This window comes from Phacochoerus africanus, chromosome 5, assembly GCF_016906955.1.
Source record: "Phacochoerus africanus isolate WHEZ1 chromosome 5, ROS_Pafr_v1, whole genome shotgun sequence".
Taxonomy (NCBI): domain Eukaryota; kingdom Metazoa; phylum Chordata; class Mammalia; order Artiodactyla; family Suidae; genus Phacochoerus; species Phacochoerus africanus.
Window position 1 is genome coordinate 11,842,941 of NC_062548.1, and position 12,575 is coordinate 11,855,515.

The following is a 12,575-nucleotide window of genomic DNA, read 5'->3' on the forward strand; positions in this document are numbered from 1 at the left end:
AGTAACTACCAAGAGATTTCCAAGGAACAAAGTTTGTTTAAAATCTAATACCCAAATATCCTAATATTCAAGTTATCCTTTCACACAATGCCTGGAACAAAGTTGGTGATCAAGTGTGACGTTTCTTTCCTTTTTCTATGCATTTCACATCTTTCCATCCCACTCAAATAAATCTACCCGAGAAGGAAATAAGCTTAGCAAATGAAGAAAAGGGATAGAGGGAAGAGAGTCTTAATAGTGACCCTGCTTGAGGAGGGCCAAGTAGTCAGCAGATATACATACTACGGGGACAGTAATCCTCATCAGGAGAGGCCGCGCGGTCTTTTCGGTGGTTGCTGAAGCGGTAGTCAATGCTGTCATGCACCCATCCTTTCTCAATGAACAAACCTGGGACTTCATCTGAGAAGAGCCAGTATCTATAAATCACAACCACATATTAATAAGTAGTGAAAGATCATGAGCACAGAAGGACGTCATTGCTGAGGAAGATGATTACAGAATATCACAGTATTCAGCAGATACAAATTCTAAAGGAAAGCATAGGAAAAAAAAAAAAAAATGGAGTTCCCACAGGAAACGAATCCAACTAGGAACCATGAGGTTTTAGGTTCAATACCTGGCCTCATGCATTGGGTTAAGGATGTGGTATTGCTGTGAGCTGTGGTGTAGGTCACAGAAGTGGCTCGGAACTCGCACTGCTGTGGCTGTGGCATAGGCTGGCAGCTGTAGCTCTGACTAGACCTCTACCCTGGGAACCTCCAAATGCCACGGGTGCAGCCCTAAAAAGCAAAATACAATTAAATAAATAATTTGGAATTTGAGAATCACTTAATATCTGTAATTTTTATAACTTCTAATAGTTCTCTACTTTAGGTTCCACACAATGTATGCATTTAAAATATCTCACCATCTTATAAGGACCTCTTTTTAGAATACATTTTTCCTATCATCATAATTTTAAGCTTCACAGCTGTGGTTCATCTTCAAGGACAGGGTTATGTCTTATCTAACATCGTACACCTAGCATTTGGCACAGTACCCAAATGCTAATATTGGGTAATATCTAATACCCAAATATCCTAATATTCAAGTTATCCTTTCACACAACGCCTGGGACAAAGTTGGTGATCAAGTGTTACGTTTCTTTCCTTTTTCTATGCATTTGGCACAGTAAATATTCAAATAATGTGCGATAAGCAATTCTGTTTACAATATCCACAAACAAGTAACAATATAACAGCCCTAAAAGTTAAAAATTAAGTTTAATAACTTACCTATTATGGTTTCGATCTGTACCAATTGGAGTCCTGCGCATGACTAGTTTTGCCTTAGCAATTCCTTCCTGGAACGCCTTCTCAGCAGCTGCTTTGTGCTTTCGAATTCTTTCTTCTTCAGCTTCACGTTCTAGTTTCACTGTTAAATATAAAATGAATCACTTAAGGTTTTTTCTTAAATTAAGTTCTACTCTTATAAATTTAAACAAGATTTAGAGTCAGAAATGCCTGATATAAGTACACTTTCATCAAATCTTCTAATCTGTTTTAAGAAATGATCTGTAAGACAGCAATTTCTGTCTGGTCCTCCTATGTTCTTTGAATTTTGGTGATGTCTCAGCCATCAACTCAGTGCAAAATCTTTTCTCTCCAAAATTTAAGTTATTAATTAATTTTATTGAGAACTGATTTTAAATGTAACGCTCAAAGTCCTTAAACGGAATTAACTAAAAAACATTTTCTGATAGGACTAGTCACAAGATCCTCAAAATGATCAGGATGAATAAAATCAGAATAGCTATTTAAAAATACAGTCCTGAGGAATTTAGAAAAAAGAACTGAGAAAACAAGACCAGGGAAGCAACTGCAGATAATAACTGCCTACCAAATACTATTTTTCCAGTTATTCAGCAAGTCACAACTGATAATAATGGGAAAAAGTTTTAAATCAATTTATTTCTGATCATTCATTATATAAGCTTATTTTATCCAGACAGAAATTTCCCTCAACAATGCAACAAGCCTTGGAATCTTGCCTTTTAAGTTTTTCTACAACAGTCACAAATTTTGACACTTTTAGTACAGGGCACTGCTATTTACAATACTGGAAATTTTACTTCTGGCCCTATATTGATGACAACATCTACAATATAGGAAGAATCTGGAAAATGCATCAGTCTAAAGATGTTACTTAAAAAAATTAAAATGAGGAGTTCCCATTGTGGCTCAGTGGGTCAAGAACCCGACTAGGATCCAAGAGGATGCAGATCCAATCCCTGGCCTCACTTGCTCAGTGGGTTAAGGATCCAGCATTGCCCTGAGCTGTGGTGTAGGTCGCAGATGCAGCTCAGATCCTGCCATGCTGTGGCATAGGCTGGCATCTATACTCTAATTCGACCCCTAGCCTGGGAACAAGTGTGGCCCTAAAAAGCAAATAAAAACCAAAAAACAAAAAAACCCACGAGAGTCCCTGCTGTGATAGAACACGTTAAAAATCTAGCATCATCTCTGAAATGACGCAGGTTCAATCCCCAGTCTGGCGCAGTGGGCCAAGGATCCAGCATTGCCAAAGCTGTGGCTTGGATTCAATACCTGGCCAGGGAACTTTCATATGCTGCAAGTGTAGCCAAAAAAATAAAATCTCATTCAAAACCAATATGGTATTTGTTTACTGTATCAAATGTTTTTTTAGCTTGAATGGAGCTGTATGTTTGCAAAAGTAACTACAGTAGAAATCAGTACAAAGGTAAATGATAAAAAGAGTAATTGCCACGAGAGTGCCTGCTACGGCTCAGTGGTAACCAACCCAACTAGAATCCTTGAGGACTCAGGTTCAATCTCTGGCCTGGCTCAGTGGGTTAAGGATCGGGCATTGCTATGAGCTGTGGTCTAGGCTGCAGATACGGCTTGGATCCCACACTGCTGTGGCTGTGGTGCAGGCTGGCAGCTACAGCTCTGATTCTAACTTCCATATGCTGCAGGTACAGCCCTAAAAAGACAAAAAAAAAAAAAAAAAGATCAAAAGACGTGACTGCTAATTCAAATAAGGTCCTTGGAAATATATTCATATTCTTTGGCCCTTGTTTCTCTACATTGTAACTGACTTATTTCTAGATTCTCAATTCTATTCAAGACACTGTGATATGGTGTAAAGATCAGCATATCCAGAAATAAGTTAGTATGTCTACGGTCAAATTAATTCAAAATGAATCAGAGACACAAATGTAAGAGCTAAAACTGAGACTTAGAAAAAGACATAGGAGTGAATCTTCATGACACTGGATCTGGCAGCAGATTCTTGATAAACCGGACTTCATCAAAATATTTTAAATTTGTCCTTCAATGGACACTATCAAGAAAGTGAAAAAAACACCAACCAACCAACATGGGCGATAATGTTTGTGGATCATATATCTGATAAAGGATTTGTACCTAGAATATATAAAGAACCCCTGTGAGTCAATAACAAAAAGACAACCCAATTTGAAATATGGGCAAAAGTTTCTGAGTTACTATCCCTCCGAAGAAGATATCCAAATGACCAAGACGCACAAAAGAAGATGACATCATTAGTCATCAAGGAAATGCCTATCAAAACCACAGGAGATACCAATTACACCATCGCTAGCATGACTACAATCAGAGTCATATAATAATAAGCACTGGTGAAAACTGCAAACAAGTGGAGAAATGAGAACCTTCACATACTACTGATGGGAATACCAAACTGCGCAGCCACTTTACAAAAGTCTACTACTTCCTCAGTTAAACATAGTTACCATCCAGCAATTCCATTCCTAGAGATGCATCGTCAAGAGAAATGAAAACATACCTCCACACAAATGCTTGTACACCAATTCTTTAGCAGTACTGTTCAAGTACTGTACCACAAGAAGATGAAAACAAACCAAGTGTCCATCAACTGACAAATGGATTGAAAAAATGTATTTTTCAGGAGTTCTCATGACGCAAATCCAACTAGGAACCATGAGGTTGAGGGTCCAATCCCTGGCCTCGCTCAGTGGGTTAAGGATCTGATGTTGCCATGAGCTGCGGGGCAGGTTATAGACATGGCCCAGATCTGATGTGGCTGTGGTGTAGGCCAGCAGCTGTAGCTCCAATTGGACCCCTAGCCTGGGAACCTCCATATGCCAGAAGTGCAGCCCTAAAAAGAAAAAAAAAGGGGGGGGGGGGTATTTTCAGCCATAAAAAGGAACGAGGTACTGAGGCATGCTGCAACATGTTTGAAAACATGTTAACAGAAAGAAGACAGTCACAAGACTATACATTTATTATATGACTCCACTGACATCACATCAGCTAAGTAGAGAGAGACAGCAGTGAACTAATGATTGCTCAGGGCTGGAGAGTAGGGTCATGATAGCTTAAGAGCATGGGGTTGCTTCTGGAGGTGATGAAAATGTTCTAAAACTGACTGTGATAAAGGCTGTTCATACAGTAAAAAATGAATTGTACACTATGTGATTAACTATGATATGTGAATTACTTCTTTTTTTTTTTTTTTTTGCTATTTCTTGGGCCGCTCCCGCGGCATATGGAGGTTCCCAGGCTAGGGGTCAAATCAGAGCTGTAGCCGCTGGCCTACGCCAGAGCCACAGCAACTCGGGATCCGAGGCGCGTCTGCAACCTACACCACAGCTCACGGCAACGCCGCCGGATCAATAACCCACTGAGCAAGGGCAGGGAACGAACCCGCAACCTCATGGTTCCTAGTCGGATTCGTTAACCACTGCTCCACGACGGGAACTCCTGAATTACTTCTTAATAAAGCTTTTTGGGTTTTTTTAAGGTTCAGACTTAGGGGATCAAGATGCAGAGGAGTAGGAGAAGGAGCTCACCTTCCCCCCACAAACACATCAAAAAAACCATCTACATATAGAATGATTCACAAAGAACTATTCAACACTTGCAGAAGAAATTAAACCTCCAAAAAGGACAGGAAAACCTCCACACAACTGGGCAGAACAAAAGGAAAGAGAGAGAAGAGGCAAAAAAGGAATCAGGACAGGACCAGAACCCCTTGGGGGGGAGCTGTGAAAGAAGAAAGGAATCCGCATGCTGGGAAGCCGCACCTAACTGGCGGGGAGATCAGCCAGGATGGAGGGGGGACCGCAACACCTCAGAGGAAAGCACACAGATGGTCAGAGGGCAGAGCAGAGAGAGTCGCACAGACCATCAGTACCACTGCCGGGACACCTCATCCTGAGACACTCAGGTGGGGACTAGGCGCTGAGACTCAGGCTGTGGAGGTCAGTTCTGGGGAGAGGACTAGGGTTGGAAGAAACAGTCTGAGGGGCTCGGGAGTGCTGTAGCACCGCTGAGGGAGGGACAGGAAGCCTGGGCCCGAAGGAGAAACAAGGTGCCATGGAGGGCGAAAGGAGGAGGGCAGGACCACCACAGGAACTTCTCCGCACATGCTGGTTCTTGGGTGGCGGGGCACCGCGTGCATGGGCTCTGGGGGGAGGCTGCAAACCACCACAGTCATCTCGGACTCCGAAGGCTGGCACTGCCTGCAGCCCCAGTCACCTCAGGGGTCACCACCGCAGAAGACCCTGCAACTGAAAGCCGTACATTTCCCTTACCTCCCTGGGAACGTACACACCCCACTGTTGCCACTGCCAAGGGCTCTGGGCACCACCACCACCCCCCTGAGAGTCACTGCCAGTGCCGAAGGCCCTGCAACCAGGACCAGCCTGCTGCCCCCAAATCCCCACGGGTCACTGACACTGCCAAGAGCCCAGCAACCACATGCACCTGCAGGCACCGCCCACTGCTCCCACCTCCAGGAAGCAGGCCATACACCTTCACGCCCACTCTCAAGGGGAATAAGGGTCACCACACACTGCGGAAAGAGACAGCAAGCATCCAAACCAAAAGCAGCCCTGGGCCAAAAAAACAGTAAGCCCTCACAAGCTACCCCACATATAAACAGCCCACCAGGACTGCAGTAGGTAATTGTTTTCCCTAAATTCACAGAGTAAGAAAAATATAAGCAAAATGAAAAGGCAGAGGAACCATTCCCTCTTAAAAGAACAGAAAAATTCCCCTGAAGAAGCAAACAGTGAAACAGACCTCTGCAGTCGAACACACCAAGTTCAAAAAGGAAGTAATGAAAATACTGAAGGAATTAAGGATGTATACTGAAGGAATTAAGGAGGTAGATTACTTTAAAAAGGAACTAGAGGAGTTCCCGTCGTGGCGCAGTGGTGAACGCCAGGAACGCTAGGAACCATGAGGTTGCGGGTTCGGTCCCTGGCCTTGCTCAGTGGGTTAACGATCCAGCGTTGCCATGAGTTGTGGTGTAGGTTGCAGGCGCAGCTTGGATCCAGCATTGCTGTGTAGGCCGGCAGCTACAGCCCCGATTCGACCCCTAGCCTGGGAACCTCCATATGCCGAGGGAGCGGCCCAATAAATAGCAAAAAGACAAAAAAAATAAATAAATAAAATAAAAAGGAACTAGAAACTATAAAGAGGAGCCAAGAAAAATCAGAACATTCATTTGCAGAGACAAAAGCTATATTAAAGGCATGGAACAGCAGAATGAATAATGCAGAGGAACGAATAAGTGACAGAGTAACGGAAATCAGCCAATCAGGACAGCGCACAGAAAACCAGATGAAAAAAACTTAAAAGTAATATAAAAGATCTATGGGATAATATAAAACATGCCAATCTACACATAATAGGAATTCCAGAAGAAAAAGAAAAGGAGATTGAAAATGTATTTGAAGAAATTATGGCTGAAAATTTCCCAAATCTAAAAAAGCAGAGATATCCAGATACAGGAGGCACAGAGGCTCCAAACAAGTTGAACCCAAACAGACCTACACAAAGACATATTACAATACAAATGACAAAAGGTAAAAAGATAAGGAGACAGAAACTGAAGGAACACTGTAAATCAACTACACTTTATTTGGGGTTTTTTTATTTATTTTTGCCTTTTAGGTCTGTACCCATGGCATATGGAAGTTCCCAGGCCAGGCGCTGAAAAAGACCTACAGGTGCCAGCCCACAGCTACAGCAACGCCGGATCCAGGGATCGAACCCACATCCTCATGGATACTAGTCGGATTTGTTTCTGCTAAGCCACAGCAGGAACTCCCTCAACTATACTTTAATAAAACATTTTCTTTTAAAAAAGAAGAGGATTCTAAAGGCAGCAAGGAAAAAAAAAAAAAAAAAGAGTTAATTACCAGGGAACCACCCCCCCCCCCCGCCCCCCCCAAGGTTATCAGCTGATTTCTCTACCAAAATGCTATAGGCCAGAAGAAAATGACAACATATATTCAAAGTTCTAAAAGAGGAAAATTGGCAACCCAGGGCAATCTACAGGTTTAATGAGATCCCTATCAAAACAACCCATGACACTTTCACAGAACTAAACAAACAATCCAAAAATTTATATGGAACCATAAAAGACCTAGAATTTGCCAAAGAAATCCTGAGTTAAAAAAAAAAAAACCAACAGGGGAGCTCCGGTCATGGCCCAGTGGTAACAAACCTGACTAGAGTCCATGAGGATGTGGGTTCAATCCCTGGCATCACTCAGTGGGTTAAGTATTTGGTACTGCAGTGAGCTATGGTTTAGGTCACAGATGCAGCTCAAATCCCAAGTTGCTGTGGCTATGGCTATGGCGTGGGCCAGAAGCTGCAGCTCCAATTTGACCCCTAGCCTGGGAACTTCCATTTGCTGTGGGTTCAGCCTTAAAAAGCAAAAATAAATAAAATAAATAGATAAATATTAAAATTTTTAAAAAAGCAGGAGGCAGGAGTTCCCGTCGTGGCGCAGTGGTTAACGAATCCAACTAGGAACCATGAGGTTGCGGGTTCGATCCCTGCCCTTGCTCAGTGGGTTGGTGATCCAGCATTGCCGTGAGCTGTGGTGTAGGTTGCAGACGCAGCTCAGACCCCGCGCTGCTGTGGCTCTGGTGTAGGCCAGTGGCTACAGCTCCAATTCAACCCCTAGCCTGGGAACCTCCATGTGCTGCGGGATCGGCCCTAGAAAAAGGCAAAAAGACCAAAAAAAAAGCAGGAGGCACATAACTCTCCCAGATTTCTGACAATATTACAACACTCCATTAATCAAGACAGTGTGGTACTGCTATATTAAAAAAAAAAAAAAAAAAGACATACAGATCAATGGAACAGAACAGAGAACCCAGAAATAAACCAAGACGCCTACAGTCAATTTGTTCAACAAAGGAGGCAAGAAGATAAAACGGGAAAATGACAGTCTCTTCAGCAAGTGGCGCTGGGAAAACCAGACAGCTGCATGTTAATCAATGAAACTAGAACACACCCTCAAACCATGCACAAAAATAAACTCAAAATGGCTTAAACGTTTAACTACAAGACATGACACCATAAAATTTCTAGAAGAGAACACAGGCAAAACATTCTGACATAAACCATACAAATGTTTTCTTTCTTTTTTTTTTTTTTTGTCTTTTTGCCATTTCTTGGGCCGCTCCCACAGCATGTGAAGGTTCCCAGGCTAGGGGTCTAATCGGAGCTGTAGCTGCCAGCCTATGCCAGAGCCGCAACAACACGGGATCCAAGCCGCGTCTGCAACCTACACCACAGCTCACGGCAACGCCGGACCCTTAACCCACTGAGCAAGGGCAGGGATCGAACCCGCAACCTCATGGTTCCTAGTCGGATTCGTTAACCACTGCGCCACAACGGGAACTCCACAAATGTTTTCTTAGGGCAGTTTCCCAAGGCAATAGAAATAAAAACAAATAAATGGGATCTAATCAAACATACAAGCTTTTACACAACAAAGAAAACCATAAACAAAACCAGAAGACAACCTACAGACTGGGAGAACAGTTGCAAATGATGCAACTGACAAGGGCTTAATCTCCAAAATATACAAACAACTCCTTCAACTCAACAACGAAAAACCAAACAACCCAACTGAAAAATGGGTAGAAGACCTAAACAGACATTTCTCCAAAGAAGATATAGGGATGGCCAGCAGGCACATGATAAAACACTCAACATCACTAATTATTAGAGAAATGCAAATCAAAACTACAATGAGGTACCTACCTCCTCACACCAGTCAGAATGGCCATCAAGTCTACACACAACAAATGCTGGAGAGGGTGTTGAGAAAAAGAAACCCTCCTACACGGTTGGTGAGAATGTTAAGTTGGTATAACCACTACGGAAAACAAGTATGGAGGTTCCTCAGAAAAATGAATATAGAAACTACCATATGATCTGACAAACCCACTCCTGGGTATATATTCGTACAAAACTACAATTCAGAAAGATACATGTACCTGTATTGTTCATAGAAGCACTATTCACAATAGCCAAGACATGAAAGCAACTTAAATGCCCATCAACAGAAGACTGGATTAAGAAGATGTGGATACAACGGGATACTACTCAGCCATTAACAAGAATAAAATAATGCCATTTGCATTAACATGGATGTAACTAGAGACCCTCACACTGTGAGGTCAGAAAGAGAAAGACAAATACCATATAATATCACTTACATGTGGAATTCAAAATTTGGCACAAATGAACCTATCTACAAAACAGAAATAGACTCAGAGTTATAGGGAAGAGCCTTTCGGGTGCCGAGGCGGGTATGGGGAGGGAGGGAGATGGACGGAGCATTTGGGGTTGGTAGATGCAAACTGTTACACTTAGAATGGAGAAGCAGGAGTTCCCATCATGGCTCAGTGGTTAACGAATCCAACCAGGAACCATGAGGTTGCAGGTTCGATCCCTGGCCTTGCTCAGTGGGTTTAGGACCCGGCGTTGCCATGGGCTGTGGTGTAAGTCGCAGACTCGGCTCGAATCCTGCATTGCTGTGGCTCAGGTGTAGGCTGGTGGCTACAGCTCCGATTCAACCCCTAACCTGGGAACCTCCATATGCCGCAGAAGCAGCCCTAGTAAAAGCAAAAATACAAAAAAAAAAAAAAAAGAATGGAGAAGCAATGAGGTCCTGCTGTACAGCACATGGAACTCTATCTGGTCTCTTGGGATAGACCATGATGGAAGATAACATAAGAAAGGGAATGTGTATACTATGTATGACCGGGTCACTTTGCTGTACAGAAGAAACTGGCACAATGGTGTAAATCAGCTACATTTTAATAGGATTTTTTAAAAATTTAAGACTAAAAAAGTTCAGACCTAATGGTGCTATCAAAGCCCAACATTTTTATTTCCTTACATCATAATAAAGTAAAGATTAGTATCTTGATTTGGCAGCCATGCTGAAGACGTCATACACCTTGCCACTCAATGGTTACAATATTAAGCATATGAGGAAACAGATGCAGGGATGAGCAACTTGCTCAAAGAACTATAGCTAAGTCAGAGGTGGTGTTTGAACCGAGGACAGCCCATTCCCAAGTCACATGTTATTTTTGCTATGCCTATTTGTGGATTTGATCCTTTACTGGAGCCAGAAGAGATGCCAACAACACAGTAATCCAAGTCAAACTATCATTAACCGCAGAATGCCAGGCTGAACACACCTGCTAGAATCTTATATACCCAAAGCATCTGGGTAATTACACACAGAAACAACTAAACAGTTGTGACGAATGTAGATGCTACTGTTACCTTAGTAATTTCCTTCCTTCTATCTTCTAAAGGCCTTCCCCCTCTCGCCCAACACAAGATTTTACCTTTCATTTCTCTCTCCTGAATTTCCCGCTCCTTCTTAGCCTGAATGGCAAGCAGCCGTCTGCTCTTCACAGCACTGATCATGTCGTCAGCTTCTATATCTACTTGGGTCTCAAACTTCACAACTTCTTTTTTCCTATCAGCTTTGCCCAACCCATTCTCCTCTTTTCCATTCTCTTTATTTCTGGCTTCCATTTCTTTCCGTTTCTGCTTCTCTGCTCTCTTCTTATCATTTTCTTCCTTCAATACAGCAAGCCGTTCCTTCCATAACTCTGCAGACATCTGCTGCCTGGTTTCCATGTGGTCCTGCACTGAGTATGTCATGAGAATTCGGTGGCAGAGTGCTGTTAAGATCTGCAGTTTCTCCTCTGATGTTAGTTCAAAAAATTCAGAGGTCTCCAGCTTTTCTAGGAACTCATCTTGTACCTCATTGTCATCAAACGGTGCTGAATCTTTATTGTCATCCGTGTCTGAGCCTTCGCTTTCTTCCTGAACGTCAGATTTGCGTAAGCAGAGCCGAACCAGCTCTGAAACAGAATGCAGAGTCAGAGGGATTTCTGACAATTTCATTCCCAATTCACCATAGTCTTCTGCTATTTCATCTTGTAATAAGGTCTGTAAGAGGATGACCAACACTCGATTCAGGTATAAAAACCCACCCTTTTCTGCACTCAGGGCTTCCATGAGGGACACGGCAGTGATAGGATACTGAGCGTCTGGTAAGAGGAGCCCAGAATAACAGCTCAAGAACTCCACCACCATGGCCACATCCCCAAAGAGTGTGTTGGGCAGCCCTTCAGGGGTATCCACCAATCTAAACGCTGGCAGGTTTTTGCCAGTCAACTCCTGGTCCTCGTACCGCTTCTGTTTTTCTAGTCGCTCGAGCATTTCTTTCTCTCTCCGTTCCTTGGCTTTCTCCTTTAACTTTTCTTTCAGCTCCTCTCGCTTCTTTTTCAAATATTCTTTGCGCTGCTCTTCAGACATAGAAGCCCACCTCTTTTTGTGCTCAAGAAGCTCAAAGCGTTTTTGAACGATACCTCGCAATTCTTCTGGGAGACGAGCTCTATCTTCACTCGAGAGGAGACGAGCTGTTTTGGAGATAACACAGGACAAGGCACTCTTCTTGTCTTCCCTGTCTTTGTTCTCTTTGTAGTAGGCGATAAGGTGGAGGGCAGCAGGAGGCAGATGTTTGTGAGGTTTACTGGAGGACCTAGGTGTACCCCCGGAATTCCGTGGGGCTCGTGTCATCTTCTGAGTGCCTTTGGCCATATCCAACAAAGTCATCTGCTTCATTTTGGTTTTAGGAGTCTTCAAGCCCTTTTTGGGAGATTTGGAATTCCCTGTAGACTTCTGTCCATTCAGGATGCCTTTGCTTCTGCCCTTTGCTTTCAAAGGTTTGTCACTATGCTTCCCTGATTTCTTGCCAGGTGGGCCTTTCTTTGGAATGTGAAAGTTACCATGTAGCTTGTTGGGAGACATTACCTTCATCACTTCTTCTAGATGTTCTTCTGGAGATTTGGAATTCTTTGAGTTCTTCACTTTGAGAGGTGAGCCATTCAAGGATTTCTTCAAGTGTACGTGACACCATAACTTAGGATTTAGTGGTGAACTGAGAGAGGAGTTGTCTGTCTTGGATTTCTTTGAGGGCTTCCTGTCTGGAGATCCAGTATTCTTCCTCTTAGTAGAAGGGTTGAGAGTCATGTACTAGAATTTAAGAACAGAGGCAAAATTAATTTTAAAAACTAATTTATAGGAGAAATATTTAAGCATCCTAAGACCCTCTTCTCCAAAGGTCTTAATAAAGGGTCTCCTAAGACCCTTTACTCTTTACACAGGTAAAGCTACATAATCATCTCTCTTCATAGACACTATGTCCCTGACAAAACGAAATCATGAATGTTA

At 42.9% G+C, this 12,575-nt stretch overlaps 1 protein-coding gene across 1 annotated transcript in view; it reads right to left on the reverse strand.

Annotated features, from left to right (window-relative positions):
* BAZ1B (bromodomain adjacent to zinc finger domain 1B) overlaps positions 1–12,575 on the reverse strand; it is an 83,450-nt gene that overhangs the window by 31,962 nt on the left and 38,913 nt on the right. Inside the window, 3 exon segments of the mRNA XM_047779849.1 lie at positions 283–416; positions 1,275–1,413; positions 10,676–12,377. Coding sequence (XP_047635805.1) covers positions 283–416; positions 1,275–1,413; positions 10,676–12,377 — 1,975 coding nt within the window.